The sequence below is a fragment of the Chionomys nivalis genome, chromosome 3 (assembly GCF_950005125.1).
Source record: "Chionomys nivalis chromosome 3, mChiNiv1.1, whole genome shotgun sequence".
NCBI classification, from domain to species: domain Eukaryota; kingdom Metazoa; phylum Chordata; class Mammalia; order Rodentia; family Cricetidae; genus Chionomys; species Chionomys nivalis.
Genome location: NC_080088.1, coordinates 58,840,912 through 58,866,163, shown reverse-complemented (window position 1 = coordinate 58,866,163; position 25,252 = coordinate 58,840,912). Strand labels below are relative to the sequence as shown.

General features: G+C 44.6%; 1 protein-coding gene across 1 annotated transcript in view; it reads right to left on the bottom strand.

Annotated features, from left to right (window-relative positions):
• Positions 1-25,252, bottom strand: part of Slc49a4 (solute carrier family 49 member 4) — a 73,516-nt gene that overhangs the window by 1,662 nt on the left and 46,602 nt on the right. Inside the window, exons 6-8 of the mRNA XM_057764018.1 lie at positions 21,419-21,486; positions 19,447-19,574; positions 6,154-6,336 (exon numbers count right to left, since the gene is read on the bottom strand). Of these exons, the coding sequence (XP_057620001.1) occupies positions 6,154-6,336; positions 19,447-19,574; positions 21,419-21,486 (379 nt within the window). The remainder of the gene's footprint in view (positions 1-6,153; positions 6,337-19,446; positions 19,575-21,418; positions 21,487-25,252) is intronic.

The following is a 25,252-nucleotide window of genomic DNA, read 5'->3' as shown; positions in this document are numbered from 1 at the left end:
TGATGTGTGTAATACATTACCCGACTTTCATGTGGAATATTTAATCGATGTTGCTAACAACTTTTCATCAGTTTAATATACCTTGACTTTGGTTGCAAAATCAATCTATTACTTGAAAGGGGAAAAATTGATCACTTTAAGTGTTAGTTTGTTAATTATTTTTTAAGTGCCCTATAACACAGTCACTCTTGTGTCTGTTTAGAAACACCTGATGGGTTTAGATAAAGAGAAAATCACCTCATTTTCTTTATATGTACACATGCACGTGTGTGTGCGCACACACACAGGTGTACACACATCCAGAGGCCAGGAAGGGTTCAGTGGCCTTCTCTATCACACTCTGCCTTAATCCCTTGAGACCAGGTCTCTCAATGAACCTGGAGTTCATGAGGTTTTGTTTTACCAGCTGCACCTGTGGTCAGCAAACCTCAGCAATCCTCCTGTCTCCACCCCATCAGTGCTGGAGTCATAGAAGTGTGTCACCATGCCATGCCAAGCTCTTCACATGGGTGCTGAGAATCAAAGTCAGGTCCTCATGTTTGCACAGCAACCCACGAACTGTCTCCCCACCTTCTCAACTGCCTTTTAAGATAACATTTTTGTATTTTTTGATGGAAATATGTACTCCTCAACAAAAATATTAAACAGTAACCACTGCAAAATGAATTAGAATATATGGGAAATAAGGTAAAACATTCAAGTTTGAATCATTTCTACTCCTAGAGAGACCACTGTTTTTAACTTTTCAACCCCCCACCCCGCATTACCACGGACAGTCATGGATTACGCCAACCGTCAGGAAACCTGCAAAAGTGACTTGACTGCTATCTTGGTTTAATGCCATCAAGAATCAGCTTTAAAAAATACTCTGGTGAACTAGGAGTAACAGGACATTCCCTAGCATTTGCTGTCACTCAGCTGTGACTGCCCCTGGCTGTCCTTCCCTCTGGCCTCACCAATCCCCAGACTTGGGAGAGATCAGCTTGTTGGCATGAAGAACTTGTCAGTGGTGGTTGGTGACAACTTCTCTGGTCTAATATCATCAGTTCCAATGGAAAAAAATGAGTATGGCTTTTTCCTTCTTTCCTTTCCTTCCACTTTCCTGAAATCGCTAATGCTGCCTCAGTCGCAGCGGCATTCTAGAACCCTCACACCACAGCTTTAGTTTACCCAGAGACCGAGAGCAACCCTGCGGGGTGGCATCTGGACACTGGCTGGTAAAGCAGGTGCGATGCCGACTTTCTATGCTGTGCTCACAAGGCACCTCCTTCCCTCTCAGCTACTGCGGTCAAAGCCAGACTAGCCATCCCAGTGTAAACAGACGTGAACTCCATCCTCACTTTCTGCCAAGGCGCTTCTGCACTCTGCCTGGATTTCATGGACCCTAAACGCTGAGAGTAAAGCTCTGGTCCCGACCATCCTGCCTTCACTCCCACAGTCCCTGGAAGGACACTGGGGCATTTTCTGTTTTTCTGTTAAGCACAACCTGGATCTCTGATGATAATCTTACTAGGCAAGATGAAGCAGGGAGAGGAGGAACTGACCACGGAAGGACAGGTTGTGCTAACAGAGAGCACACTGACTTGGAGGCCACACTGTAAGCACCAGATAAAAGGAAGTCGATACCTGACAACAGCTTCACAAGAGCATCTTCTAACTCTTAGTGACTTTAATTTACGGGAAGCCAAAGCAACACACGCCATGACTGACTTAGCCTTGGCTCTCTGTCAGGCGAGGAGTCTGTTCAGTATTGTCAAAGCTGAACACTTATTTCATTAGAGGGTGAAATTATTCCTTCTGTCTAGGTTTGGATGTTTGTTTCATTACTGTGTCTCTCTGAAAAGTCAAATCCACTTTAAGGAATTTCTCTTGGTCCAACAGACAGCAAGTGTTCTTTAAAGAACTTCCCTTTTCAGAAAGTAAAAGGTCGGAGGCAGGGGAGTACCTGCATTTCCCCACTGAAGACTATTCATGGAAACCACAGCTGGGAGGCAGGACGAGGAGAGACCCCATTAAACATTTAATCTAAGTTGCCGGGCCAACAAATCACTGACCTTCTGAACTTGATGTTGCAGAATATAACTGAATAGTGCCCAATCCACCAAACATTTGCATTCTTAACTTTTTTTTTAAAATCTGTTTTGGCTTTTCCTGCAATCACTCCAGTTCTCCCACTGGAGAAAACAGAACTACAAGACACACCTGTAAGAGCTGCTTGCCAATGTCTACCACTCTGCACCCTCACTGTCAGCTGATGTTCAGCTCTGCATGGGCTCTGCACAGCACCTCTGCACCGGCCCCATGCAGCACACCGACTGTGCACAGCACCTCTGCACCGGCTCAGTGCAGCAACCGACTGTGCACAGCACCTCTGCTCTGGCCCCGTGCAGCACACTGACTGTGCACAGCACCTCTGCACCGGCCCCGTGCAGCACACTGACTGTGCACAGCACCTCTGCTCTGGCCCCGTGCAGCTGACTGTGCACAGCACCTCTGCTCTGGTCCCGTGCAGCATACCGACTGTGCACAGCACCTCTGCTCTGGCCCCGTGCAGCACACTGACTGTGCACAGCACCTCTGCTCTGGCCCCGTGCAGCACACTGACTGTGCACAGCACCTCTGCTCTGGTCCCGTGCAGCACACTGACTGTGCACAGCACCTCTGCACCAGCCCTGTGCAGCATACCGACTGTGCACAGCACCTCTGCACCGGCCCCGTGCAGCACCTCTGAACTGTTTGCCCATCCTCTCTCCTTCCAGAAGTTGCTAACCTCTTCTCTCCTCTCTGTGTCGCCATGTTTACAGTTTGATCACCTCAAATACCATCACCAGAACCTCCAGAGCCCTCCAGTATTTAACAAAACTGTCTCTATTCTCCTGATGAGCAGCCAGCTGACACCCCAGATGCTGGATCAATGCCTGCTCCCTCCACCCCACAGGGGTTTTAGCACAGCACCTTCCTTAGGTGTGACATCATTCCTCATCAGTCCACATCTGCTGAACCTCCCCTTTGTTCTCCCAGGAACGTGCCCACCTCAGCCTGGTCCCAAAACCTTCCTAGTGACACTGCACCTTCAAATTCAGTCAGCCACTTCAAAATATTTATGCATTTGAACAAAACTTACTGCTGAACTTAGAACCAAAAACTAAATAGAGAACACAAACTTCAGAATATAAGCAGAATGCATTTCAGAGAACATGGAAGACGGCAGTACCCCGACTGATCTTTCTGTGATGTCATTAGAATAAGGCATCACTGAACTGTACAACTCACTGAGGGTCCCAAAGCAAGCGTCCCTTTATAGAAGGGAACAAGCAACTTCCTTCTTAGAAACTGACCTTGAAAACCCCATGTCAGAAAAATGTTAAACAGTTCCTGATATGATTCCACGTGAAAGATTCTACGGCCCAGAGCTCACATAAGCTAGTGGCCTTGACTAGTGGACGCAACCACAGGTGGAACCCATCCTTAGGCAAGGCGTTCTGATCTGATGTATTCATGTGGGAGAGGGTTGTATAGCCTTGAAAAATTATTCGACACAGTAGCTAGACAGCTCAGTGTGGGCGGGAAAGAACCTTCTCAAGGAAGCGGTGTACTTCCTTGAGAGGAACGCTAAAAACCACAGCTCTTTACAGCTCAAAACCCAGGCTTCAGCCAGGCAAGGGGATGCATATCTGTCATTGTTGGTATTTGGGAGGGTGGCTGGGGCCCTGGAGTCTGAGACAAGTCTGGGCAATACAGTGAGATCATGTCTCTTAAAAACAAAATGAATGAATGAATGAAATCCAGGCTTTCTTTTTTAAAAAAGTCAATAAACTCAGGACTTACAAGAAAACAATTAATAGTTGAACCTTCGCAACTATTTCTCAGATGATTTTTCATCTTCAAGTTGCTGAATTATGCTATTTCCACACTGGCTGTATGAAAGCTCACCAAGCCTATTATATAAACTGTTCAGGGCACTGGGCCGCAGCACTAGGAGTGGTCGAAGGAAACCGCTGCGTTGAATTTGTAGACTTTCAGTTAATCCTACAGTCCTAATGCGCAGAGCAGTCTGCTGCAGGATTTGCGGGGCAGTGTCGGCTAACTGTATGTGAAGGGATTTCAACGAGGGCCACACTAGTAACCTGTGCTCGTGGTCTTCACATACTGACAGGGCTTGCTTCTCTAGGACAGAAGCCTGCTCGTTCACACAGTAGCATCAATGAGTCAACTACCAACAAGAACACACGCCTTTGGGGAGTGCACACTGTGCTCTCTCTCACCTACCCACACACATCCACTACCCACATGCCAGCAGTTACTCTAAGTTTTCGGTCTGGAAATCATTTTGGTGGCTTAAAATTATTTTTTACAAAGGTTTCATTTGTTCATGGCGGCCAAGAGGTTAGGCAGAAACCTTGCACTAGGTGTTCAAATATGTATAAAAACACATAACCAGCAACAGCTTGCTAGGCTATTCAGATATGTCAAAGAACATACCATCAGCAAGTGACTAACAAGAGGACAGTGCTCTCCTCCCAGCCACATAAAATCCCTGGTAAGGTAGGGATGAGCAGGTACCACTAGGGCAGGAGTTAGCAGGTCCCACTAGGGCAGGGGTGAGCAGGTACCACTGGGGCAGGGGTGAGCAGGTACCACTAGGGCAGGGGTGAGCAGAAACAGTGCTCAGTGCTTTTCTTCTCACTGTGAATCTGAGGCATAAGCATTCCGGCTAAGTCAAGCTAGGTGTTAATCTCTGTGGATCTATCAAAAGCTGCCGTAGGTGCTGGAAGGGCCATGGGCACTAAACACTCAGCACCTCTGCTGCAGTAAGGCAGTGCTGAGGTGTGAGAACATGGACTGAGCCTTTGGGGCCGCAGTGTGTGTCGGGCCTTTGAGAGGTGGGGTCTAGTTCTTGTCACATCACCTTGCCCTGTGATCTCTCTCAGCATGCCCTGAGATCTCACCAGACTGATACAGCATCAGGCATGGAACCTCCAAAGCAATGAGCAAAATACACCTTTTCTTAACAAAGTATCGAGACTCCAGAAGTAAGGGGTAACTGAGTAAAAGAAGCCTTTTCTGGAGACCAAGAGACCAAGAGAAGAGATTTACTGGGGAATAACACCAGGTGCCATCAACTGCTGTTTTTTAACACCAGAGGAGAAACTCTGTTTCTAGTTGACAGGAAAACCATGTTCTGCTAGGCTGCACAGACCACTTAGTAAACCTGGGCCCGTCAGCCGGAAAACTGTTTCTATCATGCTAGGGGCACACGCTAGCTCTGATGCTTTGCCATGCAAAGAGGTGACAACCCCTTAATTTCCACTGTGGCACAACTGAAGTGAATTAAAGCCATAACACAACAGTCGCAAGGCTCTGTGGAGAAATCAATGTCCTTTGTACAGGTGTTTTTCTGACTGGAAACGGGAGAGAAAAGGCTATGACTACTCGGAGGGTCTCCCCTTGACGGTAAACTAAGCCCAAACCAGATGTAGTATGTGCACAGCTTCGTGAGCAACACTACCCGATGACAGCCATCTAGTTTGCTGGTAGCCACATTATGAGAATCATTTTCATTATTTTCCAGTTGAGAGAAGTTCAAGTTGTTATGATTTTGCTCTGTTGCTTTGAAAGTTTTGAAATTTTTTTTTTGGTCATGGAGGCTAACACGGTTATTATTTCAATTACAGGCTTGTCAGGAAGTTCCCTATCAACAACGTGGCCTCTTGGACTACCCCGTTTTAGAGAACAGCACAGCTTATTGGCTTCCTCTCATTGGTCCCCAAGGCCCTGAACCACATACACACCACCCGTGACACTAATTTACACTGTGCTCAGAGAGCGGAGTCTAGTGTATTTTATAAGTAGTAGTGCCAGTGACTTCAGTGTGAACGTGAGTGCTGGGATCACCTGGCCACGGGGTGGGCTGGGAAGACATGGAAACAAATGACAACACTCCTGGCCCAGGTTAATTCGTGCACGCTCGGGCTGGGGTGCCTGTGGGTACACTTAAAACCCCACCTAACTGCAGTTATCGTTTTGTTGGTGGGTGAATGCATGCATAAATATACTTTAGTGAGAATTCGCCACACAGGTTCCTATCCATCAGTTCCACAAGCCTGTCCCATAACACACTTAGACAGCAAATAAAGAGAATCAAATGCTTACCTGTATGGTAAAATGTGAGAAAAAATAAAAGGACTCCCATGAACATATTACTCAAAAAAGTGACAAACCCACAAGTAATCCCTTCTGGAACAGGGTAGACAGTTTCCACAAAAAGCTCGAAAAATATAGGAACGCTGCTGTTCAAGAACACTCCCAGGAGGATGCAGGAGGCGTACAATGTCACTGAAAGAAACACACAAATAGTTTAGCTCATGGAAGGCAGTAGCGACGAGTCAGGACAGATGCGGCTTCTGGGTTTTCCCAAGCACCAGCTCGGGAGTTGCTTCGGTGGCTGATGGGAGTCTGACAGGACATCACACAGCTGTCATCTCCTCGCTCGCTCGGGGTGCTGCAGTAAGAGAGGTGTCACTGCTGAATGATTACCCGTTTATTTGCTTTTTCTTTCTGTTGGGCTATTCCAAAGCACAAAAGCAACTTAGCACAAGAGTTGAATTAAAAGCATTCTGGGCCACCACGATGGCTCAGTGGGTGCACCTGATTACCTTGGGTCAATGCCCAGAAGCCACACAGTGGGAGGAGAGGACAGACGCACGCAAGCTGTCCTTTGACCTCTACCTCTGTGCTGTGGCACATGCCCCACACAATAGATACATTTAATAAAAAAAATAATAAAGCTTTTGATGAAAAGCTTCATAAAAACAAAAATAATACTTTTCTGAGTCACAGGCAAATGAGGCGAGGGAACGAAATGCAGGAAGGTAATTAACAAATCTTGTTTCATTTCAGAATTTTAAAGAGAACTTATATAGCAGGAATAAATGTAAGACCCATTAAATGTTATTGAAAATCACTCATGCAGAGACTGGCTCACAGTGACTTCCAATATCCACATGAGGTACCTGTACTCAGAGTGACTCACGTATGTGCACTGGGGATGGGATGCTGCTGGTAGCTTTTATAGTGTATGCTGCTTCCAAAGTCCAGTCGCTTAACGACTGGTCAGTGGTAATCAGGGCAGAAAGGACCACCGACCCAAGAACACATCAGCTAGGGTTTAAAACAAAGTGTACTGAAACAAATGACAAAAAAATTCCAGCTTGTAGGGCCCAGCCACACAGGATCACATACTGATGGACTGGATGTTTGAGGAAACACGGTTAGAGATAATCTTTCCACCTTGCCATTCTGGCCCATATCTGTAAACCCAGACTCGTGTCTGTAACTTGGCACTCAGGAGGAGAGACAGAGGATTTGAGTTCAAAGCCAGTCTGGACTTCACGAAGTTTCAAGACAGTTTGGGCTATGGCGAGACCGCGTTTCAAAACAGAACAAATCAATCCATGATAAGACAAATCAAAGAATCCCCCTGACAAAAAACAAAAACCCTATATTTATATTGAAAGAGCTATATCCCTACATGAAATTATAACCAGGTAAATTAGAATGATTGAAACAATCATGATCAATATAAGAGAACAGACATGGCAAATGAAATACACTGAGAAGTACATACTGGAAGGGACTGGGTACAGGGTCTGGAAAGGAGAGATTAGAGTCTATTGATTTTTACCAAGCTTGCTACACAGACACACCTGGGACACACCTGAAGCGTGGTGTTTGGAGAAGTGGGGCCTAGTTAAACACCCTCAAGCAGCTCTCTTGGCCCATGCTCAGAAGGAGTCTCTAGAGAACTGTCACTTGGGAAAGATCTGAGTTCTACTGTGGTTAAACACTGCTGCAGGGCCCATAGCTCATCTTCTGGTAGGTGATTTGGAAGTATCTAGCTTAAACAAGCTCTTTGTTTTAGCAGTTCCGCTTCAGGGATTTTATGCTCTAACTGTGTGGGTACACACACACACACACACACACACACACGACAGTCACTGAGATGCTGTTTGTGGCACATGCAAACATTAAAGACAAGTTACATGGGACTGGAAAGAAGATCAGAGATTAAGAAGCTATAGTGTCCTTGCAAAGGACCCTTTGTTATCAGCACTCACACCTGTAATCCCAGCTCCAGGGATCAGACGCCCCCTTCTGGACAACACAGGCACATGTACTCACACATGCACAAATCCACGCCCACCCAAACATATACACATAAATAAAAAAAAAAAAGAAAGAAAGCTATATGTCATGTTTGGGGGTTGGCTGGTGAGAATTCTATTTAACAGCATTCCAATACAAGGACACTGGACATGGTGACCTGTGCCTGTAACCCCAGCACTTGGTGAAGCAGGAAGATTAGGAATTCAGGGTCATCCTGACATACACAGCACGTTTTAGGCCAGTTGTCTCAACGAAACGAGACAAAAACTCCAACAATAAGCCACCGCTGACAAAAAAAGAACAACAAAAACAAACTAAACAATCCCCCAAGTTCTTGAAGCAAAGGCATGCTATATGGCCAATTAAAAACAAGGGAACTTGTATATATGAATATCGCTAGACACACACATGAAAAGCTGCTGAAAAAAGAGAAACACATACACATTGTAAACGTCAGAATTCCCCACAGCACAGAAGAAGCTCGTGACAGGGCCATCTCTAGCACGGGAGACAGAGGCACAGAGTGTCATTTTACTTTCTTTTTCTACTATTTAAATTTTAGGGGTCCTGTTTGTGCATTTAGTTTGCCATGCACATATCTTAGCTATTGGCCAAGAGGGAAATTTCATTATGAGTGAACACCGACAGCTGAAACGACTCCGCCTCCCAGAGTCTCAACTCCGTGACTCAGAAACCATCAGCACCGTCAGCTGCCAGGCGCCCGGTCAGGGTCCAGGATCCTTGGCATAAAGAGACCCACTTCACCATTAGAGACCGTGTAAGATGCAGAACAGACGGGCTACGCCACGTGTGGAAGAAATGGATGGCACCAGTGAGAACACAGCTGTCTCAGGCTGTGTGTGTGCACATGTGAATGTGTGTGCATGCGTGTATACACGTAGTGTGAGTGCCTGAGGAGGCCAGAAGAGGATGCTGGCTCCCCTGGAGCTGGAGTTACAGGTGGCTGAGCGATGCCCCGTGTGGGTGCTGGGAATGGTACCCTGGGGTCTGCTGCAACAGCAGCAGGGACTCTTACCACTGAGCCATGTCCTCAATCTCGGTATTTGTTCCTTTCATTTCTATAAAAATGATGACTAAGAGGGCTTTAAAAACAGATGGATATGCTGAAATCATTTTCTGCTGCAGAAACTCAAGAATCACACAGTCTACACAGGGAAGAGTTAAGTGACTGTCTTCCCAATCAGAGCACGGGGAGAAGGCTGTGAGCACACTGATTCCATACATACATTCCTTAGCGTTCTGGGGCAGGCAGAGCATAGGAGCCGACTGCTAAAAGTCTAAATTTGGTTTCTACTTGAATTTCAGTTCAGTCTTGATATATTCAGTGAGTGAGTGTCACCTATTCAAAGTCAAACAGACAGGATAATTTCCTGCTCATCACACAGGGTTCAAACTATACGATCATTAAATATTTCCATGACTTTTTATAATAGTGAGACAAAAATTATAATAAACTGCCTTTCAATTAAAACATCAGGGTAATTTAGCAGAACAAACACAAATGAAGCACTGACGCAGATTTTTTCAAAAAAGCTAATGAGATTTCATGGGTCTGCAGTTTAAGCTGCAAAAAAAAAAAAATCCCATATAATACAAAGTCGAGTTAAAATGGATGAATGTTAGTCACATAAATTGGATCACAGCCTGGAAGTACTCATTCCCATGACAAACCAAATAACTAAACTTTGGAGGGAGAAAAATTACATATGAATACATTTCCATTAAGTAAAATACACAAACTCCAAGGTCAGTGGTTCTCAACCTTCCTAATGCTGTGATCCTTTAATACAGCTCCTCGCGTTGTGGTGACCCCAACCATAAAATTATTTTCGTTGCTACTTCATGACTGTAATTTTGCTACTCTTATGAATCATAATGTAAACATCTGTGTTTTCCAATGGTCTGAGGTGACCCCTGCAAAAGCGCCATTCAGGCCGGGGGGTCACAACCCGCAGGAGCAGAACCACTGCCCTAGGTGATCAGCAGTTACTAAAGAAATTCCCGAGAAAGGACAAAGGCTGGGTGTAGCTTAGTGGCAGAGAGCTTGCCTGGCATGTGCACAGTCCTGGGTTTGATCCCAGCATGGCATAAGTCATGTGCAGCCATGCACACTTAAGCCCAGAGTCTGGAGGGAGGCTGGAGGATCAGATTCAAGGTCACTCTTGGCTATTTAGTGAGTCTGACACTATTTGGGACCCTTTCTACAAAAGACAAAATAAATTCCAAAATCAGTTAAGAACATCTAATGAGACTCTAGACAGGTGTGGGGGCACACGCCATGAATCCCAGCACTCGGGTGGTGGGAGCAGATGAATCTCTAAGCTCAAGCCCAACCTGGTCTACAGAACGAGTTCCAGGAGAGTCTGGTTTATACAGACAAATGCTGTCTTGAAAAAGAAAGAAGATATGGTTAGCCACAACTTTGTCACTTTGGACTTGGAAGATTTTATGGCACTCTGTGTTGGCATACATCTGTTACCAAACTCCAATGTCTTACCAGCTCCCTGGGGCAGGGAAATTACATGTCTTAAAGTGAAGTAGCTAAAAACCTGAAAGAAAACAACTAATCCCTCAACTTGTTTCGATACAAGTTAAATTCACAGTAAAGGGTTAGGGATGTAAAAGCCTCAGGTGGGAAGGGATTACCTCCCTTGGTATTTACTACTTTGAGAGGATAGGGAACTGACCTGCAGATGGAATCTGCCACCCTGCAAGTTCCCTTCTCTGCCCTGTAAACCCATGAGCCCCTGTGCAGTCTCTGCCCTCCTAGAGAGACAGCTGCCCTTCACTGTTCCGACTGAAGAACAATTCTGCTACTGTAGAAGACGACCTCCGTTTACCTCCACGTCACCTCCAGGAATCCCCATCTAACACTGTTGATAATAAATAGCACTGTCCAGGCCTACAGGCGGTAGCTTGTTTGCTACCAAGCCACTGTGTCTGACTGAAAGACACCATTCAATAGTACTGATACACATGGCATGTGTCTGAAATCTGGATTCCATACCAAAGCTGGACGTGATTGCACGGAGACAGATTGACAGAAGCGAAGGCAGAGCATCCAAGGGTTACAAATGAAAAGAACTTTAATCATCTATCTGCAGAGTGGGTCAAAAATTATTGCTTAAGTATCTTTGAGGGAAAACTTAGCTTGAGCCGTTCTTCAAACCCCTGTGTCAGCAGCCTATCGCGTGCAGGCTGTGAGGCTACAGCAGTAAACAGGCACTGAGATCACTCCGTTTCTGCTGTCCCCTGGCTTGGCAGCCATTTCTAGCACAGAGAGGATGGCAATTCCATGCCTGATCCTAAGCAGCCATTACCCCCTTGGTCTCTGGCTGTGAGCACACAGTTCCAGGACAGCCAGGGCTACAGAGAAACTCTGTCTCGGGTGGGGGGGGCAAACAAAAAACAAACAACAATGAAAAAGGAAATAAGATATAAACATGTAAAACAAAGACAATTTATTATGAATTACCTTAAGAGGGCTAGGTTTAGGATACAAATATAGTTTATAGGTAAGATTTCTTATGGTGCACACTGACAGAGAAAAGCTGGGAAGGACAGTTGGCAGTTATTAGACCAGACCATTACTAGAACTGCTTCCCTGCTTCCCTACCGAAAGTCAACTTAGAAATGAAAACACCTCCTTTGGAAATAAAGACACGGGTGAAAAGAAACAGCAAGCAGTAAATAGAAACAGTCACGTGCTATCCACATACTCCTTCCTTCACACACACACACACACACACACACAGAGAGAGAGAGAGAGAGAGAGAGAGAGAGAGAGAGAGAGAGAGATTTGGAGTAGGCTGAACATACAGAACACATCTACAGGGGCTGGAAGGATAGGTCAGTGCCTGAGAACACGTACTGCTCTTGTGAGGGCATGAATTCAGACCCCAAGACCCATGTAGGGTGGCTAACAACCATCAATGATTCCAGAACCCTCTGGTCTATACGTGCACTCACAGGCACATACCCTTATACACTTTAAAATAAATCCTGAAACCCAAAACAATATCACATCCAGACAGATAGACAGACACACTTTACAGCCATTGAGCAATGGACTTACGACCTTCCTGCTCCGGCCTCCCAGGTAGCTGGGCTCCAGGCCTGGCTCTCGGATTCTCTCCTGCTGAGCTGTGACTCTGCTCACATCATCACATTTTATCCCTACAAAGTAGTTGCGGCAGCCCTCATAATCTACTGGAAATTTAGCATGTGGTCCGTGAAACAGGCCCAGATGAGGATGGGAATATTGGGTGCAATGTCATTAGTGGCTATGATTTCCTTCTGTGCTGCTAATTTGCAGGCACCCGTGTTTAGCCTCTTTGCTGGCATACTTTAGGCCCATAAAAATTGACTGTTTGCTATGTTTACAGTTCTGTATGGCTGAAAGGCAAAGTAATTATCTTGCAGAAATGAAGCACAACAAATAATCCTTGAACGAGTGGGCCTGGAGACTGGCTGGGAAACGATACCAGCATGTCGGTTTATCAGACACTTTCCAGAGCCACCAATTATTTATGGTTCTGAAGAAGGCAGTGTACTATTAAATCATGAGCGCTGACTGACTGCCTTCCACCCGCCAGAAACACAATTCTGCCAAAGACTTATTTCTCTTGAACATTTCCACGAATAGATATTACATGATCTTCTTCAGTAGATCCTTTGGGCATTTTATTACATTAAGAAATCATTTTTAAAGCATCCTTTGTGCGTGCACGAGCACATGCACATGGGTGCTTATGTCACGGCGCACGTGTGGGTGTCGGAGGCCAACCGTGGGTGTTAGTCCTCCGTTCCACCTTACTGGAGACAGGCATTGGCCTGGAGCTGGCCCGTGAGCTTCCAGCACGTTTCCTGTCTCTGCCTCCTCACCCCACTGTGGAGCACTGGGTTAGAGACCTGCACAGTTGCACCTGGTTTCTTTACATGGGTTCTGGGTTTCAAATGTGGGTCTCACACACTGAGGCACCTTCCCAGCTCTTGTGACAGTTATACCCAGAAGTTTCACAAATCCATTCTCATCTAATTTCTATTCTGTTTTCCATTTTTGGGCGTGACTAACAGCCATGAGTAGAGTCACTTTTAAGCAAGAAAACTGAAGAGTTACTCCTTTTTTTCTTATTTCCTGAAAGCTTCAAATCGCCTATTTCTTTAAAGATGTTTAAGATCATATTCATCACTCTGTGAGGGGCCATGAGCATGATCTTAATTTTTGCATGCTATTAAAATGCAAGCTGAAGGGGACATAGGTACACTTTTACTTTTTGCAGGCTATTAGAATGGGAATAGTTATCTCAATAAAGGCAAAGGGCAAAGAATGAAGCAGTTTACCCCCTGGCCTACATGTCACATGTCTTTCAACAGTTGGAAATGCTTCCCTTCTTGAGGTGACACTGGAGGTAACCTGTGGTCAGCTATCACTGCAAGAGCGTTCAGTGTGACAGCGTCCTCCAGTCTCACCCTGGACTTGCTGGGCAGCGTCACACTCATTCTAGTAGCTGAGATGAAATTAGATGAATAATCGCTCCCAAGGCAACTTCTGTCAAACAATCAAATTGTATTGTTTCAGCAAACTCAACGCAAAAGTGCGAACATTTTTCAAAATGCCATTTTCCGAGCATTCATCTGATCAGTAAAAAATGACTGTGTGCGTTGTATCTAACAGGGCTAGACATCTCATTCTCAGGTCAGGTGAATAATGTGCTCGCAGCGCTCTGTTTATAGCAAAAGCCTCGAGATTTTGAAGCTCACGTTATCTAGTCATGAAGTTATTTATTTGTCCCATTGTAAATACTTCAGTTAATTAATAATGGAAGTTTTAAAGATTAAGTTTTCCTAAGAGGAAAAAAATGCATACTGCCGACAGCCTCCAAGAGGATGTGTGTAAGCAAGTGCATATATCAACCCCTTGTGCCTTCAGAGACAATGCCATGACCCAGTTTTTCTTCTGCAGAGATGGGCGGACTACACAAAGACTAATAGGGGTTGTCATAACACAGCAGTGGGAGAAAACTTAACTAGCTCTTAGCTTATTATGTCCAGTTATGCGTATACAGTAGCCACTGTTTAGTGATGAGGATGCTCTGGGAAACAAGCTATCCAGTTGCTACTGGAGCAGCGAATGCATGCACACAAAGACGGCTGAGATGCTGAACTAACAGTCTTAGGGAACAAATGCTACAGATGCTGCCCGTTTTGACCACAGCACTGCTTTGTGCCATGGCTGCTTTGCATGCTCCTCACGGAGATTCTCCTGACTTAGAGACCCGGAAGAGAACCACACATTTCCTAACCAAGGATGACAACCGAAAAGAAACACGAATTTGTCACTACTGACTTAAAGTACTGATCTCAATGTCTAGATCTGTCCATAATTAGATTCTGTAGTAAATTCCCCTTCATGGAACCTTTTTCACTTGAAAAGAATTAGGTCAGATTTTTACAAAGGCAGAGGGAGCATCTGTGATAGATTTATTACAATTCCCCATTGTTCCATTACAATGTGCCCTTTTGCTTTCCCTGCAGCTTGGGTTGAACGACAGAGTGACAGGGTTTGCTGAGTCCTGCAGGCAGGAAGTTCTGTCTACTGAGGCTCTGGAGGAGGCAACAGTCCCTCCCCATCTCCCTTCCCAAGTGCAAGGCTGGGGACAGAATTTATGAAACACAAATCCCATGCTGCAGATTATCCACCTGGCAAGAAGGGCAGGATTCACTCAGAGAAGGCCGAGCGCTACTCAGTGTGAAAGGAGAGGCCGAGGCAATGGAGGGGGGAGTTGGCACAAGCTAGTTCCTGACCCGGGGCTAAGACGGGAGAGTGACATTGGAAACTGACTTGCAATGGAAAACAACAGTAAAATTAAATAAATATCATGGCATAAGTACAGTGGACATTTTTTTGGTTGTTAAGATGGGTATATCAAACTCAACCTTTCAATCCGGCCCTGATTTAGTCTAGAAGTCCGCTTCACTTCCTGCCCAGCAGAACTCTTTCCAATCAGAGACTGGAAAACGTGGTCTTGATCAAGCCAATCATATAAGTGGAAGATTAAAAGGATAGTTTCAAATATACTCCACCCCTAACTATAAAGGACAGATAAGCTCGCTATACAGATCCAGACAAAAACAGGTGTAAACATTAAAGTCCCCGCTAATGCTTCCACTGAGAGATGAAGTGGTACTTGAACCCGACAGCTGGACTGTCTTGCAATAACCAACAGCCGTCACCAAGCACTCATGATGATGTTTTTGTAAAGTCTCACAGACACTGACTTCTACATGGGATCGTGAAAAAAATCTCTATGCAATCCCATGGATGAAAGGAGCTGTAAACTAAAATGGTCTCACCAGAGTGACGCCCAATTGCCAAACTATACCAGAATAAAGTCAAAGAAAAATATCTGGTCCAATGGGCTGAAGAGATGGCTCAGTAGTTAAGAGCACGAGCTGCTCTTCCAGAGGATGTGGGTTTGATTCCCAGCACCAAACGGCAGCCACAACTGCCTGTCACTCTACTTCCAGGGGATCTGATGCTGTCTTCTGGCCTCCATGGGTACTATATACATGTGGTGCACAGACAGACAGCAAGCAAAACAGCCATACACATACAATCAAATAAGTTTAAAAAGAAATCTGACTGGGAATGCTTGCCTAATCGTTTGAAACCCCACACAGGAACACAGGTATGTAAACAGTCACAGAATTTTAGTCACTGTCCAATTATTATGCTCGACAACTGGGCTTCACAGCTCAAAAGGGCTGAAGGAAGACAGCAGGAGCTGAAATTTCCCAGCATTTTCCCTCTTAGGAAAACAAAACTTTAATTTTTTTAATCTAAAAATTACATTTATTTATTTAATGTGTATGTATGTAAAAATTAGATTTTATTTACTTATTTAAAAGGCATGTAAGTGTGGGTTCACATGTATAGAGACAACTCTCTGCTTCTCCATGTGGGTCCTGGAGCTTGAACTCAGGTTGTGAGGATAGCAGCAAGCATGTTTTTCATGGAGCCGTGTGGCAAGCCTACTGCCTCCGTTCCTAATGCTCACTTAGTACGGTATCAACTTTTAATGGCTTCTAAGGCCAAAACAAATACCTAACAATTACATTGCTCACACACTTAGGTGCTAACAGTTCAGTGTATACATCCTGACAACTTAGTAGCCACTTAAAGAATAGTATCCACAGTCAAAAGAACAGCCACCATTACTACAGTGCGTGTGCATCTGATGGGCAACTGGAGAGCTCCAATTTCCAGGTAGGGCAGTGGTGGCACATGCGTTTAATCTTAGAACTCAGGAGGCAGAGTCAGGTGGTTCTCTGTGAGTTCGAGGCCAGACTGGTCTACAAAGTGCGTTCCAAGACAGTCAGGACTGTTTCACAGAGAAACTCTGTCTTGAAAATTCAAAAAAGAAAGAAAGAAAGAAAGAAAGAAAGAAAGAAAGAAAGAAAGAACGAACCCCAAGGTCCAATTTCCAACCACACTGAATATTGCCACCCTCATTTCCAGTTTCAAATCAGTTCTGTGAACATTTGCTGACTACTGCACCAACTGCTGAAAACTAACTTCTCAAAGCTGTGACATCGTAAGAATGTGCCTAGTCTAGTGACAGTGGGAACGTCCGTCCCTGCACTGGAGGCTCCAGTGGAGTCCAGCAGATGTCAAGGCCCAGAGAGGCCCCTGTGAACTTCTGGGGCACTCTTTGCTGGCTGGGGCACTCTTTGCTGGCTGGGGCACTCTTTGCTGGCTAGGGCACTCTATGCTGGCTGGGGCACTCTATGCTCGCTGGGGCACTCTATGCTGGCTGGGAAGTCTGACAACCTCACAGTACTGCTTACTTACCACCTGTGTGACAGTGGCTGCGACTGATGCCGCTCGTGTACAGATCCTGCTTCTAACTCTAGACTGCTCGTGTACAGATCCTGGTTCTAACTCTAGACTGCTCGTGTACAGATCCTGGTTCTAACTCTAGACTGCTCATGTACAGATCCTGGTTCTAACTCTAGACTGCTCGTGTACAGATCCTGGTTCTAACTCTAGACCGCTCGTGTACAGATCCTGGTTCTAACTCTAGACTGCTCGTGTACAGATCCTGGTTCTAACTCTAGACTGCAGGATCCAAAGTAGGATGTGCAGAACTTCTAAGCCCTACAGGGGGAAAGGAACCACTGGTGCTGGGCAAGCGGCCCCCCTGATGCCTTCAGATCTTATTCACTCCTGCTCATCAAACGCTGGTCTGACATTAATCCCTCAATGTACTGCACAACAGATAATCCCATAATTGAGCACCTAAGCCATGGAGGCTAAAATTTACTGGTAAGATGAGTATGAAACCTGCATCTTAAGCAACTTCATTAGAATAGAGGAAGAAACCATCACGATCCCTTGCCTTCCTCAGTAAGTCATCATTAGGAACCTGGACAAGACCCTGGGGCCGGCAGGAGGATTCCTCTTATTCCTGAAGACTGATGTTTCAGTCTCTGGAATTTATTGATGTGCTACCTTACAGGGAAATGAGGAATAAAGCCGAGAAAGAATTAAGGTTGCTCATAAATGGACTCTGAAATTGGGAGATTATCCTGGATTGTCGGCGTCGGCCCAACATGAGATGTGGATCCCCGATGGGGGGCAGGAGGGCACAGACACAGCTGTGAACAAAGTCAAGAGGATGTAGCATGCTAGGAAGCCTTGGCCTCAGAGGTGGGGAAAGAGATTCTTCCTGAGCTCCATGATGCTCTTAGCCCAGACCCTACTGCAGGTCGCTTTCCATTCTCTGGGGATGTAAGATAGTACTTTGGGCTGCTGCTGAGCCACGACATTTATGCAACTTACTAGAGCAACAATAGAAAAACTCGGAACTTATATATTAGTAATAACAATAAAAATAACAGCAACTACAAATATTTCTGGCCAATTACACAAACTAAATAAGCTGGTTTCAGTAGCTTCCAAAAGGCATTTCCAGAAAGCATGTTTCTGTACAGATGATGTGATAACACCATACAGAGAATTGTACTGAAGTATAGTTTAGATATACTCATGCCTTGCTTTTATTATACTGTTTAGTAACAATTATAAATAGGATAAAATATGTTTTGCTCTGGTGTGGATTTCACAGGAAAGCATTTTCACACTATATGAGATGATGTAAAGAGGACACTTCCCTATGCCAGATATTCAGTTATTCCTTGGATTCTTTCTGTCTGGGATGACAATATGATGATGGGACAAGGGCATGCTCTTCGTTCATATATCTATGTGTGTGTGGCATGCACACATGTGTGCAGTTGCATGTGTACACAAGTACATATGCATGTGGAGCCCTGACGTTGATTTTGGTGGTCTTTCCTTGATACCTTTCCACCTTATTTTCTATCACAGGGTCTGTCACTGACCCTGAAGCCCCTTTGTTGGGACAGGCTAGACAGTCAATAAGCTACATGGATTTGCCAGTATCTGAGCCCCCAGCTTTTAACAAAAGGAAAAAAAAAAAAAACATGTACAGGCATTGGTGTGTGCACGTGCCCTTGGAGGCTAGGAGTGCTGGATCCTTGGAAGCTGGGTTACAGTGGCTGTGAGCCACATGCCATGACCGTCAGGAAGTGAACACAAATCTTATGTAAGAGCTGAGTCGCGAAGCTAGCCCCTCGCTGTCACCACTTTATGTAGGTTATGGATATCTGATCTCAGGTCCTGGTGCTTACCCATAGGCATTTTACCAGGGGAGCTGCTGTGGAACAATGGTCTGTACCCTGTCACTTATATTTTAAGTAAATGCTGATTGGCCAATATCCAGGCAGCAAATATAGGTGGGATAACCAGGCAGGAAGCAGAGGTGGAGCAATGAGAACAGAAGAATTCTGGGAAGAGAAAAGACTTGGTTTGCAGTCCTTACTCAGACACAGAAAAAGCCAGACACAGAGCAAGCAAGATGTGACTGCCTTGCTGAAAAAGGCACCAAGTCACGTGGCTAACACAGCCAACAATTAAGGGCTAATATAAGTTATAAGAGAGTTAATAAGAAGCCTGAGCTAATAGCCCAGTCAGTTTGTAGTTAATGTAGACCTCTGTGTGATTTATTTGGGACTAAACGGATGTGGGACCCAGCGGGGACAGAAACCTCAAACAACAGGGAGCCATTGCCAACGCCTGCCTCTTTATATACTGAACAGGTCCTACTGCCAGAGCACGCATACTATTGTGAACCTAAAATATTGGTGCCAAGCTCAAAAATAACCTGCACTCACCTGTCGTCAAAGGCAAGTGGGTGATGCTGTTGAGACAGGTCAGGGTGAACCACGTGGAAGACAGTGTAGCCCCAGAAAACAAGAGGAGGAGAATTAGCTTCAGCATACCCCGGATGAAGTCTGCAAACCTGAAAAGAAACAAGAGAACATTAATCCTAGCTAGGCTTTTCAGTATAGTTTAAATTAACAACCTTCTTTAAGCAACTATTCCTTGAGTTTTCTCTGCATAGTTTTAAAAGCCAGTTATAAATATGTATTTACTTCTTTCCTTGTCTTGAGGATGTTACTTAATAATAACTTATTTTCCTCTTACAAATATAATGTTTTGGAGTCTACAGTTCACAGAATAGATTTTGAACTTTTAAATTGACTTTTATTTTATTTTTATACTTTCTAAACACTCTATAATGAGTACACTTTAGCCCAGTTTTAGAATTGACATTGATGTACCACACTCAAAGAATGCACACAAATGCCTCAGGAGATGCTGCAGTCACACGACCTGACCCTGCTCTGCTCTCCTTTCCCCATTTCCAACTGGATGCTGTTTTCTGTTCTTATCCATGGTAAGGTTGGTTCCCACAGCAAGGTTCAGCTTTAGTATTTGCTTAGAGTTGCCTTTCTGCTGGCAATACCCAGACTCTCACACACCCATTACTGTTTATTCCTCCAATTATCCATCCTTTGCAATACTTCAATACTACCCTTTTTTTCCTTCTGCATTTATTTGATATGATGTGGGAGCTCCTGTTTGCTTTCTGGACTAAGTGACTTTAGGATGTGAGAGCTGCCGCCACCTAGTGGTGGGAAAAATGAGCAGCTTGGTTAGTGCCAGGGTTGCCCTCTTCAACAGGAGAAATTTCTACAACTCTGGAATGGTCGGCAGCCTAATAAAAATGTCATCAAGAAGATGTGTCCCCAGGGAGATTCCAGGTGCTTGGTCTGAATTCTAAGTTCACTGATTATCATTATTTATTATAGAAGAACTGTGTATGATTCCTGTCAGCACCGCCTGAGCAATGTGTCTTATAATCAGTCAAGGGAATTCCTAGCCTAAACCTTTAGCTTTTGGATTTTATTCATCTATGCTTTTCAAACATCAAACAAATAAACAAACAAAACAAATAAAATGACCTGGAAGTTATAAATTCAATTTATTCCTACACCATCCCAGAAACACTATGTAAAAACTGCAAGGTCTACATACATTATCCTGTGTCAATCACGTTTAAGGTTTTAGACATTGAGGAGATTTGTATATCTTCTTGATCTCCTCAAATATGTAATGAGATTCTTTCCTTCCTGGTGAAGTGATTGGCTGGTCTTGCTGTGACGCAATGGCTCGGAGGGTAAATGGCCCTCCTTCTTACATCACAGGAAGGAGTGACATTTGTTTTTCTAAGATTTCTGCTTTTAGAATAAATAAGAACCCTCTTTCTTCTTCTAACACATCCTAAAAGCTGTTGTCATAATGGGCTGGAAGGAAAGAGAGTTTGGGGACACTGGAGACCTCTGCAGACCCTTCCATCCAGGTGGGACAACCACGGGGACACAGGGCAGGGGGTCTGCCATTCCAGGAGCCCAGAGATGTTCTGGTGTGTGGCTTCTTGTTAACTATTGCTTTACTATTTGTTAAAAATTCTATCACTTTTGGGGGGTGGGCCTATTTGATGATGTTGCTCTCAACTATAGCAAAAAGAAGGAGCTTAATTACACTGGCAACATTTGTGGTCTTCAGAAACCATTTTGGGAAGGACGGCTCCCAAGCAGGCTTCTTGTGGCCGGAATCCCTTCTGCTACATGAACAAGTGTCTCTTTCTGGCTTTTTCTTCTGCTCTTTTCTAAATAATGTTCACATCGGGACCCACTTCTCTTCTGACTCACCCCCTACCACTTACAAGTTTAATATAAAATATTGGGGAACCCATTTCTCTTCTGATATACCTACAAGTTTAATATGAAATATTCTCACCTTGCCATAGCTATCCCAACAACACAGCCTCCAACTATAGACCAAAATCCAATCCAGCCGGCATCTACCTGTTAAAGAAGCAGCAGACACATTAATGCAAATCAGACTGGCATAAATGAAATCCTCTATTATCAATATTAATAGCTAAATGGCAACAAATCCAGGAAAATTATTTAAGAAAATGGATAAAACAAAAGGAGATATGTCTAACTAAGGAATACAAATTTATCTTCATAATTATAATCTCCATTAATCTTTATTGAAATGTTTAAATCAACAAAATAATTCCACTAAATATTTTTAGGCACATGCTGTACACTAGCATTGTCTAGTGCTGTCTAGTACTAGGAACTCTGACTAAGAAATGTTTTACAGTCTCTGACCTCAAGAAGTTTAAATCTAATCATCATATATAAAATTCCTAGAAAATTATTTGTTGCTAAGGCATTTGGCCACACCTAAGACCACACCCAGTGATGAGGGATGGAGAGGAGGGACGGGGAAAGGAGGGGAAAGGTTGGTATCATAGTTTAGACAAGATATGTATACCTAGGCCCCAGGTGACTCCACTAGCCCCCAGCTGGTGGCACTACTTGACAGAGTGCCAGTCCTTGGTGGCACTACAGAAGCTTCAGGAGGTAAGGCCTACCCGAAAGAGGAAGACTACCTGGGGATACTTCGCTAGGGACTGTATCTTGTCCCGGGCCCCTCAATGGGAAGGTGGACTGCTCCGTTCCCCCACCATGCTGTTCCGCCTCTCAGCCCCATAGCAATGGGCCAAGGCAACACAGACTAGAATCTCTAAAACCGTTAGCCACAGTAGTGCCTTCCTCCTGTTAAGTTGCTCTGTCAATGTCTTGTCACTTCGAAGTCTCATGAACACATGTAGATAGAAAGAGAAAAGCTGAACTCAGAAAATGTTTCTATCCCTGCTACAGACGAGCTCAGTGACCCTGGTCAATTACGCCGCTTACAACGGTCTGTGCCCAGGACTTAGCTCAGCAGACACACACAGCCCAGAGTCACTGAGCGCTAGTGGCTACTCCCTTCTCGGGATGCTTCTCCTGTCTTAGTTATTCCCCACTTTCAAGTCACTTCTGAAGCGGACCCAAGAAATCTGTTTTGTATACTATCCAGTTATTCGTCTGCTCAGAAAGAGTTGCTTGCTTTCCTTGAAGCTACACACAAAGTCCAACCACCTGGCACTTAAAAATCACTCAAGTTAATGTCTATCTTTTATTACCTTTTTTATTTTTTTGGAGTCATTTTTTACTGTGATGAGGGCTAACGGCCAAATGTCACCTCCTTCCACCTGCGCACTCAGGCAGACTACACACCCACTCCCATTTGGTATGTGTGATCATGAAGTTACATTCATGGAGGCGAGGGCCTGAAGACAGCTCTCTGCTGCTCCATGCTTGCGCCTCTCTCTTTCCACCTCCTGCCCTCAGATCTGTACATCTATGTTTGCAATGTCAAGGTCTAGGGGACAGAATCTGTACAAAGCAGAAGCAGTGCAAGTCTCTAGAACAGCATGAAGAAAAGGGGTTGCCATGCTGTGGCCAAGTGTCCAGAAGCCATTTACATGCTGTCCAGCACTGCTGTGGACAAGAAATTTCTCCTGCAGTCCTCAGAATGGGGAAAGTGGACTTTCCATAGTAGCCTAGCCTACTCTAATTCAGTGAATCTGATCGTATTTTCTACAAGAAGCACACAAAGGCTCTCTGGACAAGGAAGCGTCCTGACACTTATATGATCTCTAGTTTTCCACAACACTGGCATTGGGGACAAGAAGACTCAGTAATGCAGGGCTATCCTATCCCTTCGGGCATCCGCTATCTTCACTCAATGCTCACTTAACACCTAGGACTCTGCACATTACTTCCTCTTTTTGAAAAATCTGTGTATGTATGTGCGCGCGCGCATGATCATATGCCACCAATGCTGGCATGTTCATGTCATGCTGCACTGTAATGGAAACTTGTAAAAAAAACAAACAAACAAACAAAAGGACAAGTTGTGTTAGTCCCACCTTGCCTTTTACTTTGTCTGAGACAGGCTAAGATGGCCTTCAAGCTTCAGCTGATCCGCTCTCTCTCCTCACTGCAGGAGCACCGGGACTGCAGATGCATGCCTCTGCCATTGGTTTCTGTGGGTTCTGATGAGCTAATCTCAGGTCCTCATGCTTGTGTGACCAGCCCTTTACCCACTGAGTCATCCACTCTCTAGCACAGCTCCACACATTCTCATCTGCCCTGGGAGAGTGGCACTGTGTGTCTAGCTGTATTGATGCTGGTCTTTGCAAGCCAGCGATGGTCTTTCCCTTTGCTAGTGGTATTCACTTTATTTAATAAAATTCTACCCAATACCTTTCTTTACTTAATCTTATTATTCTCATTTAATTTTAAATTATGCTTTAATACTTGGTGTGATCATGGATACTATCTCTCAGAGTTTATACATAGACAGATACCTGGAAGGGCTTCTTAGGGTTTGTAACACAAGGCACAGATACACAAAAATCAGCATCATTTAAACAGACTTGCACTTTCTCTTATTGGAACTGAACACACTCTGAATACCTGCCATCCAAAACATGGATCAGGAAATAGGAGTGGTCTCTTTATTTTTTAAAAAAATATTTATTTATGTATTTTTTTGTTTTTTTGTTTGTTTGTTTGTTTTTCGAGACAGGGTTTCTCTGTGGCTTTGGAGCCTGTCCTGGAACTAGCTCTGTAGACCATCACAGAGATCCGCCTGCCTCTGCCTCCCGAGTGCTGGGATTAAAGGCGTGCGCCACCATCGCCCGGCTTATTTATGTATTTTATAGATATGAATACTCTATTTGTATGTATGCTTGCATAACAGAAAGGAACACAATGTGGGCTGGAGCGATGGCTCAGAGGTTAAGAGCATTGCCTGCTCTTCCAAAGGTCCTGAGTTCAATTCCCAGCAACCGCATGGTGGCTCACAACCATCTATAGTGGGGTCTGGTGCCCTCTTCTGGCTTGTAGGCATACACACAGACAGAATATCGTATAATAAATAAATAAATAAATAAATAAATATTTAAAAAAAAAAAAAAAGAAAGGAACACAATGGATTGAAGAGGGCACCAGATCTCATTTATAGATGGTTGCTAGGAATTGAACTCAGGACCTCGGGAAGAGCAGGCAGTGCTCTTAACTGTGGAGCTATCTCTTTAGCCTGAGGAGAGATTTTTCAATGACAAAGTCATTGGAGATCTGCCCTTATGAAAATTGGATTAGCTTTCTTTATAAAAGTAGAAGGGGTTAGCTGGGCAGTGGTGGTGCATGTCTTTAATCCCAGCACTCGGGAGGAGAGGCAGGTGGATATCTGTGAGTTCAAAGCTAGCCTGGTATACAGAGCGAGTTCCAGGATGGCCAGAGCTGTTACATAGAGAAACCCTGTCTTTGAAAAAAAAAAAAAAAAGTAGAAGGGGCTGCCTCATCCTCTGCCATGTGAGTGTACAGAGACATGCATACAACACAGCCATTATCTTGTCTATGAAAAAGGCCGCTAACATTGCTGCATGCATACGCAAGTGCCTCAGACAGGTTGCACATTGCCTGTCAAAGGAAGCATACATGAAAACCCAGCAGTTCCATTCCTAGACATACAACCAAAAGAACTGTACAGGAGGAACATCAAGAGCCATGCATGAGAATGGTCACACAGCCCTCCTGTGACAGCAAAAAATTGGAAACAATATAAATGTTCATTAAAAGCAGATGGCCAAACTGTTCATTCATAGAGCAATGACAGCATACCAGCGTGTTGGATTTTTCTGTCTGCCTTGCTAAACCTCACTCT